Genomic DNA, 19,615 nt, shown 5'->3' with positions numbered 1-19,615 from the left:
CCAAAGAGAGGAGATGTAAAATTTCCTATTTAGTGAAAAAGTCATGTCAACATTTTTGTTGGCCTTTTGTTAACAGATGTTTTTAAAATCTTCATTACCATAAACAATAAATTATCATCAGAAATCTTAACTTTTTGGGTTTTTTTGAAGGGGAAAATTGGAGAACCTGGACCCCGTGGACCATTGGGTCCTCAGGGACCTGAGGTAAGAAATTGCTTGATAGCAGTAAATTGAATGTTGGTTCTAAATCATGAAAATAAGAGGTAAATGGGTTTGATTCATAAAAGACTGGTTTTTTAGCTGAATTGGGAAAATCTTTTTATTCAGTAATATTTGAATTTGTTCTCCTTCATAAAGTACAAAAGATTCCAGCTCATAATTTTTTTTTCCAAATATTAACGTACAGGATCTCTCAATACAAATATCTCTTAATTTGCTTATGTGAGTAGGATTTGCTGTCTCTTGAATCCTGTTGTTATGGGGTACACCTGGAATGAGACTCATGTGATTTCTCAGGCACACTTCCACTTGTAAATAGTAAAACATGTTTACAAATGGAATTTTCCATTTTCCAGACCTGGTTGCATATTTATCACTTACAAGAAACACAAGGAATAAACACCAGTTACCTGGGAAGCATTGCCAAGCAGCTGCATCTAGAAATGAAGTTTCCTAAGAACTCCTTGGTGCTGTGGAAGTCTACACAGAAACTGTCAGCCTCCAAATTGTCCCATTTTAGTGCTTTTTTGCATTTATACCACAGGCTTTAAGGAAAAAAATGGTGTGGTCTGTGCTAGAAAGACATGTTTATACACATACACATGTATTTGCTGAAGAGATGAAAGCAGAAATTGTGGATTGTTCTTTCTAATCAGCCTTCTGCAATGAATGTGTTTTGGGTTTTGTTTGGTTTGTGGTAGGGTTTCTTTGTTTGTTTGGGGGTTTTCCTTCTTGAAAAAAATGTGAATGGAAGGCATATACTAGCAATGATCTTTTTTCTGCCTTTACATGAGCATATCTCCTCAAACCAAGGCTCTATGTTCCTTTCTTATTAGGCAAAAGCCCTTGCTGAGAGAAAACTCTCTGGAAAGTGGCACTGTAGCAGCACAAGGTGGTCTTGTGAGAATAAATCTCTCTGGTTCAGTCAAAGGGTGTGCAGAAGACACAAAGCCTGTGCATGTTGTCCACAGTTGCCACCCTCTGTGGCTCGGGATTTTAGATTTTTTGAGCCTGTTCATTATTAACAAAAGAGGCCCTTGCATGATCTCTTTGAATAGTTTACAGCAAGGGAGATCTGCAGCAGGTTAATCCCAAATTGTTGTCTTGAAGCCTGTGTCCTGCTGCCTCTGTTGGTAGTCCTTCACAGTTCCTTATTCCAACACAAACGTGCTGCTCCTTTGTGTCTGGGGAAAAATCATCCTTCTGGGCTGGCTACCCTCAGGGCAGACATGGATGGGAATCTCTCTGTCTGAAAAGCTCAGCATTTCTCTTTGCTCAGGAGTGCAGAATTACTTCATCATTAGAAGGCAAATGAAGTGCATGATACTAGATAATTAAAAATTGAGTGTCCAGTAATTGTCTGCAAAATGAGCAATTTGAGTAATTGTCTGCAAAATGGCAGGTTTAAAACTACAAAGCAATGTTTCTCTTAACTTCAGTCATGCAAGACAGGTCCAAATAAAGTGAAAGATGTTTTTCCACCTTTTAACTTCATAAAAATATGGTCACCATATGTCAAAATAGAAACAGAAGGGATGTAGCATAGCAGCATACTGCGATTTTGGACAAATTGAAGATACTAAAATTTCTATAATGAAAGGAATTTAAAATAAGCAGCTTAGAACCTGAAATGTGCATGTTCCCCTCCTGTTACATTGTCTTATACAAAAAAGCTAGTTGTTGTTGCCAGAAGTTATTTAGACACAACTGAATATATGAAGTGTGAACAAATAATGTAGATTTTTCCACAAGAAAAGCCTACTGTCATATGTCTGATCATGTTTTCTTCCCAAACCAGACAGCTAGCAGGTCAGACAGGGCTGCTTTCCTTGTTCCTATTTCATTATCTGAATGGTCAGACTTCCTGTGACCCCATGTAGAAAACATGCATTATATCATATAGTAAATGTTTCCTTGATGTTTCTGGAAATAGAAGAATGTGATGAATTAGTGTCTTACGAAGAGAGTACTTTGAATTTGGTATAAATGTGACAATCTATACCATATGCCTTCTACAAAAGATTTTCTTTTTTAAAACCCCAAAACCAAACCTATAGTGGGATTTGTTGGGCTTTGCTGTGAGCAGGAGGAACAAGGCTGTGTCTCCCCAGTGGCAGAACCTCTCAGACTCTACTTGCAGCTATTTCTCTCTCCTTTCATCCAACACTTAAGACAGTGGGATTTATGAATGTGCTCTTGTCCCCATTTGTTTTGGGTACGTGTGAAATAAGAAACTGGGGATTCTTTGATCTTTCCAGTTACATGTTTGAGTGTTTCACTTCCAGTGTAAAGAATCCTATCCCTGGTTTTCTCCCCATGTGAACTGCTCTAACTCTGGCACTACAGCAGCTGAAGTCTGTAATTCTGTAATGGTCTCTGCACACAGCAGTGGGAGCAGGGCAGGCAGACTCTGATCATCCTCACGGGGTTTTGTGGTTTTGAATGCAGATCACCAGTGAATTGCTTCCTAACTCTTTCCTCTGCAGCTGTGCAGCCAAGGTACACCAGGTCAGAGTTGAAATAAGCCACCCACCTGTGGCCAGGGTCCATCTGAGACCTGCGGTGCTGGAGGCAGGAGTGGGCAGAGGGAGGGACAGAGGTCTCGCTCTCTGGGTGGCCGGACAAGGGTTGGCTGCCAAGTGGTTTTTTCAGTGCAGGAGTTGTGCAGTGTCCAACCAAATTCTCTCCTGGGTGTGTTTCTGCAGAGCCAGGCTCTGTCGCGTGCCTGAGTGACTGCTGCTCACAGGGTATACTCGGTGAACCCTTCATGGGGTGTATTCTTCATCAGCTGACACGTTGTGCTGCTTTGTGGTGCATCTGAAAATGAACTGCCAAAATGTGAAATTTCTGTAGCGCTTTGTTTATTGGTATGACAACTGGAAAGTGCTGATCTGACTGTTTTAACCCACAATGTCTCTGCTTACTGTGTACAATGAAGTATGCAGTGCTTATTGTTAATGTGAATGAAATTAGACAAGCCTTTAACATGCTTCCACGTGTATTCAGAATACTTAATAGTTAAATTTTGCTCTAGGAATTGCATTTAATGATCCCCCCCAAATGAGGGTGATGGTTCCATTCAGATGTGCCTTCAGAATGTTATAAATAGGTTTCATCTGAAGCAGAGAGAATTAGTCATTATCTTCAATAGAACATTTTTCATCTGTGCAGTATTTTGATCTGAAGTCATTAGCTTGCTCCTTCAGGAAGGTACTTGTATGGAGCTCAGCTGCTGAGTTTCATGCTCAAGGCAGTAGCCTTAAAAAGAAAAGAATACATTCAAATAACAGTAAAGAGTCAAAAAGGCACATATTTTGTAAGTGAATCAGTGGCTGCTTTGAGGTATTCATTTAACAAAAACTTTGTTTTTAGTGCATGTTTCACATGCATTATCAAATGATTTTTTGAGTTTTTTGCAAACAGTGCCAGGTGTACAGTGATAACATAGCCTTCTGTGTCAATATGGCATCAATTAATTTGCATGCAAGTGATTTGTAGGAAACATAGAAATAAACATAATTTAAAGGCTGAATTAATTGCATGTTCTGGCACGCAGCTGAGGAACTGCTGTTGTTGTCAAATTGCTTATATTCTCTACTTGCCTTTGCACAGAATCAGAGGGTAATGCCTCAATATTTCTGATATTTTGCTTCCATATTAGCAGGCACAAGAAAAACAAAAGCAAAGCAAAAGCTTTGGCAGAGTGTTTCTTTCTGTGGTGCTGAGATGTGACCTAACAATAACAACTTCGTCATCTCTGTATTTTTTAAAACTAAACATTATATAGATAAATAAGAGCACTAAATATGTTAATTTTATATTTAACTGTTTAGTGCGAAAAGCAACATTTCCACTGCAAGGTTAAAGCACTTTTTTGTTGTGTACATAAGATAGTTGGCACTTCAGGTTTTTCTGATGCTACATTTCTTTTGATCAAATGAAGTGTATTCTGAAGTGCTTTGCTGGCAAAAGACCTCATCTGTAGCAAGATTTTGAAAATAAATTGTATCCTACCAGCTGCTGGGCTTCTGGCTGATGGAAATTAAGACTGCATTTCCTTAGAAGAAGTCATAGTACCGAGGGCTGTTTTGTTTTGAATAGTCTCTGCTGAAAGCTACATTGCAGCTGGAAACTATACATTAATCTCCTGGCCTTTCCCTTATGGAAGAATGACTTTTTAATCTGGAGTAGCTTCCCAGGGAGCTGGCTGCTGAATAACTCACGGCAAATTTAGGTTTCACTGGAGATACATCCTACTTCACTATGAGGAATCTGAATGGCAAGTGCCATTGCTGAGGTGTTTCAAGAGCTCCTTCCTGGTTCATTCTTTTTCTGGAATTGTCTAATGTAGCTGTTTGTGTCCTGGATTATTACACTTATTTCATGGATTATTAATGTGGGAACATCTTAGAAACAGAGTTCTAATACTACCAGAGTATCTGCCTTTTCTCCATGGTTGTGCTCAAGAAGAGTCCTAGTCCATCTTCACAGAAAAGATAAAAATTTATGAGGGTTTAAATTTTTTAAATACATTGTTTAGTGTTGCTGTTCTCAGGCCAGTAACCCTCTTGTATCCAAAGACTTTGCCTGATATGAAAATGTTTCAAAATACCAGGTTTGTTCTATCTGCAGTAGTACCTGTCCATATCTACTCATGGTCCTTACTGAATTCCCTTTACAAAAATTTAAACAAATAAATAAACAAGTAGATCTGTTCCTTTATAAAAGCATTAGAATCTTTCTAAGAGAACATTTTTCTAGGCAGATTGTTTTCTGGAATGTTTATTGCTGAGAGGAAATTGTCTGTGTCAGCAATTAGCACTTGTTCACACATTAGAAACATAAAGATTTACAGATCTATGAAACAACTCACCCCTTGGTAACTATTTAGGGCCTATAAATAAGTAAATTTAAAATTAAGGAAGGACCAGCTAAAAAATTCCACAGAACTGACCTAACTCTTCAACGTATTTCAGTAGATAGTGGTGGCTGGGATTTAAAAAATCCTCCTCTTTTGAGCTGTATGAAAACTAAGGGTGATGCAAGGGAGTGTTTTAGGTATGAGTCTCAGGGCCTTGGTCACATGTAAATAATATTCTCTGTGCCACCTAGAGGCTTGCTGGAATTGTTGCACAGCTCTGCTTATAATTGGTGCTTTATGGCAAAATAAAGGGAAACCACTGTGATGCATTGTGATATGTTGAGTGTTAGTTGTTGCCCATTTCTGAAAACTCAGACTATTTTTAGTCTTTAGTGGTTTTCTTTTACACTCATTAGCATCCAAGTGTTAGACCTGATTTTTAAAAAATTGTTCAGTGTATATGCTTTTTGTTTCCATTATTGGAAAAAGCATGCATACATTTTAATCTGTAATGATTTTCTCTTAATGTAGAAGGAAACTTGTTTTTCCTAGTGTTAGACCATGGCTTTGCTTAGGTGTAGTAATAAATATTTTGCTCAGAGGAAGTAGCAGTCTTGCTGTTTTCAGATGGTCAAAATTTCTTGAAATGTGAAATTTTATTTAAAAAACAAAATCAAATGCTATCTTGCCAGGAGACTGAATGAGCAATGTGCTAACTAAAGGGTAAATTACCAATGCTTTATTTTATCCTACACTTGTAAAGATCATGTATCTTCCCTGGATATTTATGAAATTTAACTTGCTACTGTTTTGCATAAAGATTAGCTGCACCTGGTTTTTTTCCCCTAAAATATATTCATTTCTTCTAAAGCAATCTAGCTGTAACTGAATTCCTCCTCATGGTGTCTCAACTCAATGCCTACTGGCCAGGTGGTTCACAGTGATAATTTTAGTTGATTCCTTTTCTGTGTATATTTACTTTTTCTTTGCTAACAACTTGACCTACGCTAGAGTCTATTTCACAAAGGCCTGTTCTGAATAATGCTACATGCTGGTGACCTTCAGTTGCTGCCAGCCAGACCTAGATTATCACCTGCTGATCTGGAGGCAAAAGGATTTTATTACCTTTTTCTCAATCCTGCAATGATCTCGTCCTTAACGTGTGGCCATGGATTAAAGGGCTTCAGCTGCTCCCTAAATTTACGAAAAAATAGTCGAATTCATGAGTGCAGAACCTGGTGCTGGCTGCTTTGTAGTGATTTTTTGTGCCTCCAAACCAGTCCAATGGTTTAATTTCAAACATTGCTTAGCGGATAAAAAGTCTTATCCTAAGAGAAATTAAATCCATGCTGACATCTGTTAAATTGGGTTTAATGAAAGCTGCCTAGAATCTGTCACTTATCCAAGTTCTTTCAAGGAAATATAATGAATTTTGACATTTTTTGGATGGTAGAACAAATTTATTCTTGTTTCTGTGACTCAGGTTTATTAAATGAATGAACAGAATCAAAACAAGTACATTGAAAACATTCCTACTCTGCAAATCATTTGTCTGTATGATTTCTTTAGGGTTTTCCAGGAGATATTGGTGTACCTGGATTAAATGGCCCCGAAGGTCCTAAGGTAAGATTATATGAAAATCTCTTAAAAATAACAGTTAATAGTGTTAATCTCTGAGGAAAAGACTTTGAGAGATGGACACTGGCATTATGAGAAGATATTCTTACTGTCAGAATGCAGGTACTTTGCCTCAGGTATTTATATGAGGAAGTTACTCGAACGTTTAATGCTGTTCACGCAGTTCTGAGAGGGATTACTGTGTCAGGTGGAAGCATGTAATGGCACAATAACTGTGAGAAAATGCTATGTAGCTAGAAAGCAGCATGTGTTTCACCTGTATTTAAATAAAATGCATGCCAAATGTTTCCAGATCTTTGTACTAGTCAGGTTCCACCTGTACTAAAAGTTGTTTCCAAAAATTTTTAAAAGAAATAGTGGTTGAGGATATGGAAAATGTGTAAAATTCATGTGCCTGAATAAATTATGGATCAAATAATAGATATAATAATAAAGGTTAAAACAAATTTACAAAAATGTGCCATAATAATTTAGATTCTGCTCTTTAGTAGACTAAGGTTTTAGACCAAATTTAGGCAATAATTCACATGGATAGAGTTTTCAGTGAAACTTTGACTAAAAACAGATATGGGAAATTTTTGCTGAATTTGAAATGGCAGAGACTAATACAAAAAGTGCAGGTGGCTAAGAAATTAACCCAGAGGAAAGTGATTGAATAGTATCTGAAGACTGACTACTTGTTGAAAGGCAAGTACCAATGAAGTTCCTCACTCATCAGCCTTGGGACTATTCTTACATTGTATTTTCTGTGGTACATAGGCACAAGTGTGGCAGAATGAAATCTATATATGAAACAAAGTTGAACATCTTTAGATTATCTAAAAAAAATGCACTTTTTGCTAATTCATTCTACTCCAGTTATTTCAGTTTGATTCATGCAAGGAGTAAAACAATAAATCCTATTATAAACTTAGACCAATGACATTGCCAAATCTCTCTGAAGAGGAAGCACAATAATGCAGTTAGAAATTAAGTTAAATTGTAGAACACATGAAGCAAGATGTCTCATTAATGCCATTGCTCAAAGCATTAGAAGGCTTTATCTCTGTAGTACATTAATGGGCATTTTTATTCCAGAAGGACTTGATCAAGTGAGACGAAAGGCAGAAATAATAATTGAATGGCTTTATTCTGAGAGACAGTTCATTTATTAGACCAAAATGAAGACTTTTTGACCTTTAAGTAAACAGAGGGCAGAAACTGGTGAGGTAAAAGAGCTGTGCAAGACCAACAATATCATTTGTCCAAGAACCAATCATACAGGTTGTCTATGAATAAATAGACACGGAAATTACAACATTTTCTATCAACAGAATTGTGAAATTCTATAGCAGACTACTCGAAAACATGGGAGGGGAAGCAATAAGTAGTTTAAAGATATGATCTTATTTGTACCCAGAAGATTGTAACAATACCTCCATGCCAAAGGTGAACATTCTTAAGAATCCTCTCAAATAATTCAGTTGCTGAAGCCATAGCCAATATTTTCTGTATCTCTTCTTTCTCAACTGTGTCAAGAGCCTTTTACCAAAATAGACGTAAATTGCCTAGGAAGGCTGAGAGGTAGTTATCTGATGGGGCAAATCGAGAAGAAGTTCAAGTGTGTTTCTAGGGGGTGTCCACCTTCAATTCTGATTTATTGCTTTCCTGACTTGTTTATGTGCATGTAGACATAACATTAGCAGCCCCATGTGAATGAGTTTGTCTGACCACTGCAGGGGCATCGCACTTGTGTTTCTGAGTTACCAGGGTGTTTACAAAAAAACCACCCTGGTGAACGAAAGACTCTGTCTAAGGTCTAGGAAAATTACCAGAAGAGAAATACTGCAATTCTTGAACTGCAGTTCAGATTTAATTGTCCAAGGTTATACATGAATACAGATCTAATCCCTGCTGCTCAGTTTCTTCAGTGAGATCGTATTGTTGCACATTATATCCGAGGAGTTTTTGTTAGAATTCTGTTCATGTTTAATACATATGTTACTGATTTGTTGCCTATTCACAGATTCCAGAGAAAAAAGTTACTAAGAGGTAACTCTTTTTTGACTCCATGGGGTGGAGTCAACCAAGTCTCCTACAAAGGAGAGGTGGAGACTACAAAGTTGGAGACTCCATGTTCCTTTGGTACAGAAATGACACAGCTGAACCAGATCCAGTGCTCTCCAGCACATTTGGTGTTAGAGGCAAAAAGCTTAGACAGCCTGCCCCATCAGTCAGGGAGAACTGATGGCTTACATTTGAAAAGATGGATTACCAAACTGGAAAAACTCTTATACTGCTCCCACTACAGAGGGAGAAGGTCTGCATAGCTTTGGAAATGCTTGGCTTTTGGGATTCCCAGCTGTCTTGAGTTGACTGCAGTTCTAAAATTTTCCTCCAGCTTTTATTTTTAGAAAACTGTTCTCACTGTACTGCTATTTCCCTCATGTTTTTGTTTATGCTTCCTCAGAAGCAGTACCCATTTTAAAAGCCAAGAAAGCAGGGTGAGCTTCATTTTTTAGCAGTTGGGGTGGGATAAATTTCAGCTTCTTGGAAGTTGAAGCTCTATTGAGTGTGATCAGCTAAATATGTCTCTAAATGCCAGTAGAAGTTCTGGATTGTAAATTTCCCCCAAATTAGTGAAATAATCAGCAAATCTGATCTCTCTAAATCAATGTTTAAAGGATTTATTATGTAATTAGGTCTACAAAACATTACTCAGCTTGGAAACAATATTTTAGAAGGTGTTTGATCTTGATCCACCACTTATTTAAAAAATAACAAAACACACATTTTTAAAAAAGGGGAAAAAGAATGTTTTTAAGAAGTTCTGAAATAACTGTTTGTTCCCAGTGTTATTCTTTGCAAGTATTTATGTCCTCTAACCAAGAAAAGAGGAAAAGATGGTCAGAATATGCTGACTACCACTGCAGTTTTTCCAGCAGTGTGTGTCGTACCATGGAAGAAGCTAAGAGCCTCCTTCCCCTGTTAACTTATGTTTGTTTTTTTAACACATTTTAATGAAGTGATTAGTAGGAGTTTCACCTCTTCTGGAAGAGATGGTCAACTAGGAAGTTAAACATGTGAAATACAGGATACCCCATTTGCTGACTCTCCTTTTTTTCCAGACACTTTGGCACATGTGTAATGACTACCTTCATTTTCTGTTTTTGCCTGAAACCCCAAGGAGGAGATGGAAATATCATTTGGTGTTAATATTTAGTTTACAGTCTGGAACCTTTTTCTGCACTCAGTTAGGTGCAGTGGAAGGGTGTGTGCAGTAGCAGTGCTGCTGCCATTTCCACTGTGCAGTTTGTTACATTGCACTGAAATCCTTATCTCCTAATGGAGAAACCTTGAGATGGCCTGCTCCATTTTTCAGTTCCATTTTACTTTGCCTGCTGAGTAAATTGTTACTGGATCAATGCCTGGACCAATGTCTAGACTTCAGGTTCATTAGTACACAGTTAATAAGGCTTGCACTTTTCCACCATTGCTTTCTTCAGAGGATAATCAGATCTCTTCTAAAGGGCAGTTTCTTTCTTCCTGTTGCTTTATCTGATATTGTTAAGCTTAGGTTTCCCAGAACATTAATATGTTTACACTTTTAAAATTTTGTACTATGCCAGGTCGAGTGCTTTTCCCAATTATCCCACTGTAATTGGGATGCCCAAGGTTTTTGATACACTGCTAGCTGCAAAGTCTTTTTAACAAAGTTTTGAAAATGTTGGTGTGAGCAGTCATGAAAACTCCAAGCTGGCAGAGGTTGAGGTGCTTTATCTCTGGGTAGCTGATTATAATCCTAATAGAAAAGTAAGGGCTGAAAATCACAAGTAATTTTGGACAAGCTGGTTGTCTAAATTCACTTTGTAGTTTCTTTCCATTGCGATGTTGTCAACACATATTATTCTAAAGACTACCCTAATACAAGATCTGCACATTAATGATGCTTTCATCTTATTATGGTAGTGTGCTTTACCTCTTCAAAAAGAGGAAAATTGTTCTATTGTGTTCAAATATTTTATTTTCTTCTCACAACATAAGAAGAATAATACTTCAGCTAAGTCTATGTGGAAGTTTTTATATTACTTGGTTTTCTGCATCTTTGCCTGGCTTTCTATGGGAAATACTATGAACAGTGGTAAGAGATTAGGTCTGCTACCTCAGTTTGGGGTTTTAGTCCAGGTTTGCAAGAGGAGAGAAACTAGACCAATGTGATTGTCAGTTGATTTAAGTTCTCACTGTGTTTGTTTGGATGTTCAGGGAGCTCTGGGTGACCGAGGGCCTCCAGGGCCACAAGGCCCCAAAGGAGTTGAGGTAAGATGAAAAAATTATCCAATTAAGAGATTAAGTTTCAGAGTTGTGTGAGGTTAAGAGGGTTAGACAACAATGGTTGGGTGTGTATGGTATTGCCATGCAAAATTTGAAGTTTCTTTTGCACTTTGGCAAGTTTTTAAAAGAGTTTTTAGCAGTCTTATGGAGCTGTGCATCCATTATGTGGTTTATTTTAATTTCAGTGGAATCTCAGATAATATATGTCCAGAGGTGGATGTGGTTATTTTAGTTAAACTGGGGAGATGGGAGGGAAGGGGTTTAGCAGTTTGGAAATAGAAAGCATATACCAATTTAACTACAGTGTCCTAGATACTCGTAAGTAAACACCTAGACCCCTATTAACTGAAAGGGGAGAAAGGCAGTTCTTCATCATGTAGACTCATCAAGTGTTCTTAATTCATCAGCATAAAAACAAAAACTTATGTCTTGTATGCTAAAAATAATTAACATTAAAAATAATTTAGTTGGTGATTCTGAAGGTAGACCTCTAGACTCCTAAGTAGCTAAATGATGGGCTTCTATGACAGACATTGAGTGGAAGAAAGCCAACAATGGCAAAGTGGCCTCTTTCCAGGTGTTTCTATCAGACTTGGTCTCGACAAACACATATGAAACTTAGAATTATATAATAAATATGAGCAATTATCTGCAGACTTCCTTTTTAAAACTAGATTTATAATCAAGGTCATTGAATTCCTGATTTCTTTTAGGGAGAAGTAGGACCAGCTGGACCTATTGGAGGAGTTGGCCCGAGAGTAAGTATAGGTAATTTTGGTTGGGCAGGTTGTTTTTAAGTAGAATTACTGAAATGTAAGTTTGCTGTGAGAAGTCACTGCAATAAAATGACATCCCCTGAATGAATGTTATTCCTCAGAATGTGCTCAAAGCAGAGCTGGGAGGGGAAATAATTTTCCATACAGAGGGTTTGAAAGGAAATCACTGCTATAGTGCACAAAATACAGTGCTCCTCTGAGACAGATGGAACTGCCATGCACTGCCTAGGGACTGAAGCAGCTGATATATCAAAATATTTCAATTGGGGATGAACCTACTCAGCTCACAGAAATAAAAGGATGTGTGCTTTAAGAAATCTAGCAGAAATCTGGCAGATAGTTACTGAAAACAATAGAGCTGGAATGTCACAATGCTGTTTGTATTGACATGTTTTAAAAGATGGAAGTTTAAAACTATCATCAATTTTTTCTTAGTTATAAAAATATACTGTTTTTCTAAGAGCATTTCAGTGAACTTGAAACTTATTTTTAGAAAATTTCTATGCTAAAATGAATACTAATGGATACTAGGGATTACAGGAGTGTCTCTAAGTTTATTGAATGCAATTTGATCTTCTGCCTTTATGTGATTTGATTATGTGTGGTAATCACTGACTTGGCTTTCATCCTGGATGACTTCCCATTTCTTGCATGAGTTTGAGAGTCTTTTCCACTGTTTTCTGCTTTTAGAGTAGATATATATGCCTATGTCATTCTTCCTGTTCAGTAGCTAGTCAAAGCTGGGAATTTGCTTTCTGTTAAAAATTATATTGAAATATTTATTTGCTGCATAAATTAGGTGTTAAGACAAACAAACCCATTCCAAAACAAAAAAAGGCAAAAAAGAAACACAAAACCCTCTCACAAAGGTCTCCTTGTTTTGCAGCTGAGGAAAACATGCAAAAATTAAACAGAATTTCAAAATTCCTTGTAACTTAGTTCAATATTGAGTTTAATCTGTCTGAGCTTCTGCTGAGAGCCTCATGGAAATTTTTGTTTGGCTGCATCATCCTTTGAGTCTCCTCCTTGGGCAGGGCTTCATGGCAGCAGCTCCCATGCTGTGCTGTGGCAATTGGAAAAGAAGATGCTCTGCTGGGTGACTCATGGGCAGTGAGACACCTGCCTTCACATCCTCCACGTCACGGGGCACGCACAGGCCACCGGCAGCCTCTGTCAAAGTGACCCAAGAGGAAAAATTTTGTGTAACCTAGCAAACTGAAATATTTTTAATCTATTTTGGGTCAATTTGACCTAAATTATTTAGGTTTTTATTTCTCTCAGTGGGAAATGTGCACGCCATTGGCATGTCTTACAGCTCTCTGGTTTCTCTCTCACAAGTTGTTGAGAGCAGAGTATGCATCTGCAGTGAGCCCCAGCATTGCTGTCTGCAGACATTTTTACTGGTTTGCTGGCTAACATCCCCTCCTGAAACGAGAGATAGGGGAAAAGGGAGTTTTGCTTGATGGGCAGCTCTGCCTGTTCCTGCTCCTTGTCCAGGGGCCCACAGGCTCTTGCCTGGATCCCGTGGCTTCTCTTGACCCCAGCTGTTCCACAGCTCCAGGCCAGCTCGTCTGTGCTGCTGCTCCACACTCTGCTCCCACCTCTGCTGGCCCCTGGTGCCTCGCTCCCACAGGTAACACACACGGAGGGGCTGTGTCAGTGGCTGTGGGATTATCCTTTTCTGACCCACAGATGGGGCAGCTGAGAGGTGTTCTAAAGGCTTTTATTCCATTTTCAGTCTCATATGAAGGGTGAGACAGTACAGATGTTACAATTCATGCCATCACAGTCAGAAGCTAGCTATTTCCTAATTACAATATATTATAAGCATTTCTTGACCTATCAGCTTTTGCCACACAATGCTGCTAGTGCCTTAAAGCAAATCATTTAAAATTACCCCTCGTGGGTCCTACTACAGTGCATCTTTTATCGTTCTATTTCTCAAAATATCTAGTCTTATTTGCAAGACCATCATTTGAAACTTGTTTCCAGTTCCATTTCCCTGTCAACAATATCTGTCCTATTGCATGGAATTTCTAAGTCGTCATTTTTTATCTCAGAGTTTGCATGCAGATACATACTATGTGAGCCTTCTGTCAGGCTTTGAGAATTCCCTGCAAATCCATTTCCCACAGGTGGGAGAGTCACAGCCCTGACTTAAATCTCACCTAGTGTGGCAGGACTGAGTCAATAAGCTGCTGAACACGCCTGTCTTTTTAAATTATACTTCCTTCACTGCAATTTGATATTAATTTGATTTACATAGCCTTTGCTTCCATTTGCCATGAAAGGAGTTCTAAAAGGTGCATGTTACATCTGAGAGTAAACACTATCACAATTGTGTGGTCACTGCACTAACTCAATAGGCGTGGGGGCAGAGGAAGAAGTGTTCTGGCCATGCCTGGCCCCAAGGCACCATCAGCTGTCAGCTCTGTCTTTACCTCATAGATTAGTGCAGCTTGTGTTTTGCAGCCTCCAGGAGTGGGAATTCTTCATTCTCCTCATCAAACTGTTTCAGCTGTTTGCCTGGTTTACAGAGCTTTATTCTAATGCCTAGCTGTTCTATCTGAAAGTTTTGACTGAGTTTTTCTCACTACACCCTTGCCTCCTGCCTCACAGGCTTTATTTGTGGGCATGGTTAAATAGATTAGTTCTCTTTTCAGCCACTGTTTCCTTAATTTTCAGGGGCTTGTCTGAAGGTAAGGTATCCTTGTAGGTGATATATTGTAAACCTTTCATTATTCTTATGAAAAAATAATGGAGCAGGTTTCTAGAGCTTCTGGAACCCTCATCTCTTTTACAATTTCAGGTCTAAATATCCAATGCCTGCTTCAGGTTTAGGCATGTGGCCAGCTGGCAGCAATAAAATTTAACCTCATTTTTCTCCCTTCTCCCTCCCCTGCCCTTGTTTCTAATATTTGCTTTAAAAAACATGAAAGAGACCAAAAACCCCTGGGACCCATATGGCCAATCAAAATAGTTCATCATCTGCTAGAACAGAAGTGAATATGAACCTACACTGAGATTCTCAGCCCCAACTCAAAAAAGAATTCCCATGTGTCTAAAGCAACTGGAACTGAGGATGTTCTCCTGCTTACTCAAAATATATCTCAGTTCCAAAGACCTCAGTCTGTTTAAAGTTTGGAAGAAGTGTTTGAACTGAATCTGATCATGTCATTTGACGTTTCATTCATTCTTTCCAAACCTTCCCACCCATTCTATTCTGGAGTCAAATACGTACATTCTCTTAAATTAATCCTTCTACATAAAAAAAAAGCTGATTTTTTTGGTGCTAGCTTATTTGTTCTGTGGAAATACAGGAGCTGATGTATTAAAGATGTGACTGTGTTTATTCAGTTTCCTCCCACTTAACCCTCTCTCTCAAAGGCTATCCAAATATTAACACTGTAACTGTCAGTGTAGCTCAGCTCAGTCAATGCAAGCATTGGTGCCTTTTTTTTTTTTTTTCCCCAATCTTCATTACTGGAAACGAAAATGCCTTTAAAAGAGTGGAGATTGTTTTAAAATTACCAGAAAGTAAAAAGGAACTGTTGCAAGCTGATTCCTTTGTGAGCTCCACGTGTTAAGAAGCTGGAATTTATTGGAATTTATATAGTCATATGATGAGCGGTTTCTCCTGATGGTAGTAGAAAATGTTCTCAAATCTACCCTGCACCCCCAGTGCAGTATTTTCTGGAAGTGCCTTCCTGTGGGCTGAAGGCATGTGGGAAGCTTAAGAAGGGATTGAAATAGTGATAGTGAGAGATATTTATATTAATATATACACACCTGTACCTACCAGTTGTGAGGTGAAAGGAAGCACAGTTGGTTGCTGTTTCCTGAAAGAGAAGGGTAGAACTTTCAGTTAATATTTTAGGAAACAGACATTTCCTCTGGGATTACCCTGCCTGGAAGAGTAATTTTCTCAGGGGTTTGCAAGCAGAAAAGCAGCCATCCCTAGTTTAACCTTCTGTCAGTGGTTTTTCCTCCATGTGTAAATGTATTGTGTTTCTGCTTAAAGCTAAATCCATGTGTTTCAGATTGCTTTACCAGTTAAATCCACTTGTTCCATTTTCTGATCAACTTCCATCTGGTCTATGTCCTTTGCAGCCAGTACATAGCTGAGGAATGACAGCCAAGAAACCTTTGCAAGCTGTAACTCAGTTCAGTTCTCTTAAGACTTAAAATTATCAAGGTAGTTAATAGGGGCCCCTAGTTTTCTTTTGATGCCTTTCACTTAAAACATTTTTATGTTACAGTCTTGCTGTATAGAAGGAACTTGAGTTCCTCTACAAGGAAGCAATTAAACAGCATTTAGTGACCTGCAGGAGCCCATCACTGGTTCTTTGCTAAGCCTTGTGAAAGACATGACTTGCTGTATCTGGTTCTCTCAGAACTTCTCTTTGTGGTCTTTTCTCCCTGCATTCCTGGCTGTACTATATTTTAGTCCATTGGCAAAACAAAAAATATGTTCCTAAAGTGATTTTATTTGTTGGAACTTATTGGGCAAAATGAAATAGTTCAGATAGGCAGAGAGAATGAGAGTGATAGAAAGGGATTAATATGAGAAGTCATGGAACCTGCTAAGACATTATCATTTTAAGCCATATAGAAAATTTCTCAGATGCCCAGAAACTAACACACATGTTGTGCTCTGAAAGACAAGCACAGAACAGCTGAAGCAAAAGAGCCAAATGAAAAAATGTTTTCTCTTTTTAAAGAACCTTTTATTATCTATTGCTTTAGTTGCTATTTTCTCAGGACAGCTTATGTGGAATGGACAGCTCTTATTATGGACTCTGGCAATTCCAATTATTCCGTTTGCTGGAACAGCAGCTGAGAATTTCTTTTTAAGCACAAATCTACATGGTTTTGATACTGAATCATTAAAATGTTGAATTAATTTTCTTTCTCCAGTTGTCAGCCTCCAGCAATCTCATCAGCAACTTGCCCAAGAGCCAGGTCCAGTCCCCTGGACCTTTATTTGCTGGACTGGGGCCCTCTCCTCAGAACAGATGGGGAAAGTTTGTCTGAGCAGGCTGTGCTGTCCAGATAGCCAAATGGTTGGGCCATGTCTTATGTTGTAGAGGAAGTAAAGTATGGTGGGAGGGAAAGCAGTTTCTTAAAAGGGAGGCATAATTAGGTTATAAACATCTAATTGAAAATTAAGGGGGAAGCTTTCTAGTGTGTGTGCCTTTGTGGTCTGTGTGAGTGAGGACAGAGGGAGGGATACATGTTGTGGAGGGCTTCAAAGATGCTGTCACTTCATGGCCTGCTCTGATTGATGTTGCTGTATCTCTTCTGGCTAACAGAGTTATTACCAGAGTTTCATGGCAACAAGAATATGTCAGCAGCAAAATGCTAATGGAGAGAAATGAGGCTCAAAATCATCAGTTTTCTGAATAAAGAGGAGAGGGTGTTTGAGCTGATTTTGTCTGGTTGAGGAAGGACAGTTATGACACCTGTTCCTGAAGCCCAAGGATCAGATTTTTTGCTGAGTCCCTATTCTACTGGAATCAACCAGGAGAAAACGTTGCCTTGCCTTTTTTTGTCTCCCTAATATGTTTTTTCAAAGTGAAATTGAAATGTTTCAATCTTGCATTGTGACAGTTTTTCCTCAGTGTTAAAGCTGTAAGGCTTAATACAAATTTTGCCTAATATTCCAGTATTTGATGAAATATTCAACAGTGTATTTTCAGATATAGCTTTCTAAATACACTTGCTTAAAATTTTTTATATTAAATATTACTAAACTGTACATTTTAGTGCATGAATTTTAATAAATAGATAAACTGGGATGAAATTATCTTTTTGAAATAAAATATTTACAGTAATTTATTCTAATCCTTATTTTAGGGAAAGCCAGGACAGAAAGGTTATGTAGGTGATTCTGGACCAGAAGGTTTAAAGGTAAGTGATGGTTTTATGTATGAAATGGAATGTATTTTGAATGGAGTTATACACAGCTATTTACAGTGACATACCAGTGAAAGGACATGAGCACACATGCTTCCAAAGAATATAAATGTGTATCATACTGATGATTCTGCTTTCTTGCAAGATCCCACTTTGAGAAAGGAGAAAGTTGTGCAGCTGTAGGAGCCAGGGATGTGTGAGCAAAGTCTACTAAAATGAGATGGAACAGCCTGGGAATGTGAGGGTGCCTGGACCAGGGGCAACGAGGGACTCAGGGCAGTTCCTACACTGGCAGGAATTTGGAAGTGTGAATGGGCTGAGATGAAATGCTGCTGCTCAGAGGAGAAGCTTGTGGCAGCCGAATTTCCCTGTGCTGATCTGCAATCTGTGTAAACAGTACTCAAATAATTGTTCATCCTTTATTGGATAACTGAGATTGCAGTCAAAGCCAGGTAATCAATAGTGCTTATACACCCAGCTTCCACCCAAGAAATACACAGCAAAATGTTCCAGTTATGTAACAGTGGAGAACAGAATTAATTAACACTTAATGATGGTTTCAAGATATTGGGGAAGGGGGAGAAGTTTGTTAAAATGTCATTCAAATGTCAATTTTCCTAATATTTCATAACAAAATTACTGTTATCAATAGAGTGCACAGGCAACATTTACCTTTGAAGCAGTAGTGAAATAGTAAAGATAATTTTCTGAAAAAAAGATTTAAATAAAAAAGGAATAATTAATTTATAGTATTTACTGACCTAATATGTTTCATGAGCACTTAATTGATAGTTTTTATTTTTGCACACAAATCCTGAATACCTTATTAGCCACTGACAAATATTGTTTTGGTTACTTAATTTTAGCTTTTAAAGCTTTAATTGGCAGATGCAATGTAGAAAATAAAGAGGCTCCTAGGAAAACAGAGGACTTTAATATACACATATGAAAGAAATTACTTTTCTAGTGAACTACATCATCTGTTTTCTACATTTAACAGGGAGAACAAGGAGACCAAGGAAATCTTGGAAAAACTGGTGAAGCAGTAAGCTTGAATTCTCTTTTTGGTTTGCTTTTTAATTCTGTTTTATTTGAGAGTGAATGAATACTTTGTTGCAGACATTGTCTGATGAAGCTTGCCTGTATTTGAAGCTGTAGTATGTCAGTTATACCTTTGTAGTCTTTGAGATTCATACTATTTAAAGAAATTTCCCATTTTAAGCATTTTCTAAAATTAATTCTGCTTTTCTCCCAGTATGTTGTGTGAATATTAGAAGTGGTTGTAGGGGTTTTCCAAGGCACGTCCATGTAAGTGAACAAGTGATCCTTTTCCAGTTAAATCATTTCAGAGGCTACATTTAGCCTGAGATGGATCTAGCAGGCTGGTTCTGTCTACGCTCCCTAAAATCACAGAGCTCAAGGTGATCTTGTGGTGACATGTAGGATGTCATCCATCCTCTTCTGCCTAGGCAGGATCTGTTATCTTTACATAATTTCTGACAAGTATTTGTCTAACCAGTTATTAAAAAGCTCCAAGACCTGGGCTTCTCTCTTTTTAAAAAGTTTTTCCAGTTGTGTAACCTGATTCCTTTCTGCTGGAAACAGCACTTTACATATGGTGGTTGTTATTCTGTGCCTCTTTCATTCTTTCTTTTCAGCCTTAACAGTCCCAATTCAATTAGCCTGTCATGTTTTTGAGATCATTTAAGTCACATTCTAACTACCCTGTAGCCTGTTTCCAATTCATCCAAACATCTGTGACTCCAGCCTATTGCCCAAACTGCTAAGAATACTGAGAGAAAGGAACCATTGCTTCTTACAAGCATAGATGTGCTCATTTTTACAGTAGTGTGTTGTTACTCAGTTTGAGATCCAGTGTCCTATCCTTCATTTT

At 38.1% G+C, this 19,615-nt stretch overlaps 1 protein-coding gene across 2 annotated transcripts in view; it reads left to right on the top strand.

Moving 5' to 3' along the window:
- The window catches only part of COL24A1 (collagen type XXIV alpha 1 chain), a 120,981-nt gene that overhangs the window by 47,927 nt on the left and 53,439 nt on the right, over positions 1 to 19,615 (top strand). For both annotated transcript variants that reach the window (XR_010081463.1, XM_063407447.1), the window contains exons 19-24: positions 151 to 204; positions 6,650 to 6,703; positions 10,961 to 11,014; positions 11,743 to 11,787; positions 17,662 to 17,715; positions 18,722 to 18,766. Coding sequence is in view for 1 of the 2 variants with exons in the window: in XM_063407447.1 (XP_063263517.1) it covers positions 151 to 204; positions 6,650 to 6,703; positions 10,961 to 11,014; positions 11,743 to 11,787; positions 17,662 to 17,715; positions 18,722 to 18,766 (306 nt within the window). In the remaining variant the exon portion in view is untranslated. The remainder of the gene's footprint in view (positions 1 to 150; positions 205 to 6,649; positions 6,704 to 10,960; positions 11,015 to 11,742; positions 11,788 to 17,661; positions 17,716 to 18,721; positions 18,767 to 19,615) is intronic.

The sequence above is a fragment of the Prinia subflava genome, chromosome 10, assembly GCF_021018805.1.
Source record: "Prinia subflava isolate CZ2003 ecotype Zambia chromosome 10, Cam_Psub_1.2, whole genome shotgun sequence".
In the NCBI taxonomy this organism is placed as follows: domain Eukaryota; kingdom Metazoa; phylum Chordata; class Aves; order Passeriformes; family Cisticolidae; genus Prinia; species Prinia subflava.
The sequence above is the reverse complement of the archived record's forward strand: the minus strand, read 5'-3'. Positions and strand labels throughout refer to the sequence as shown.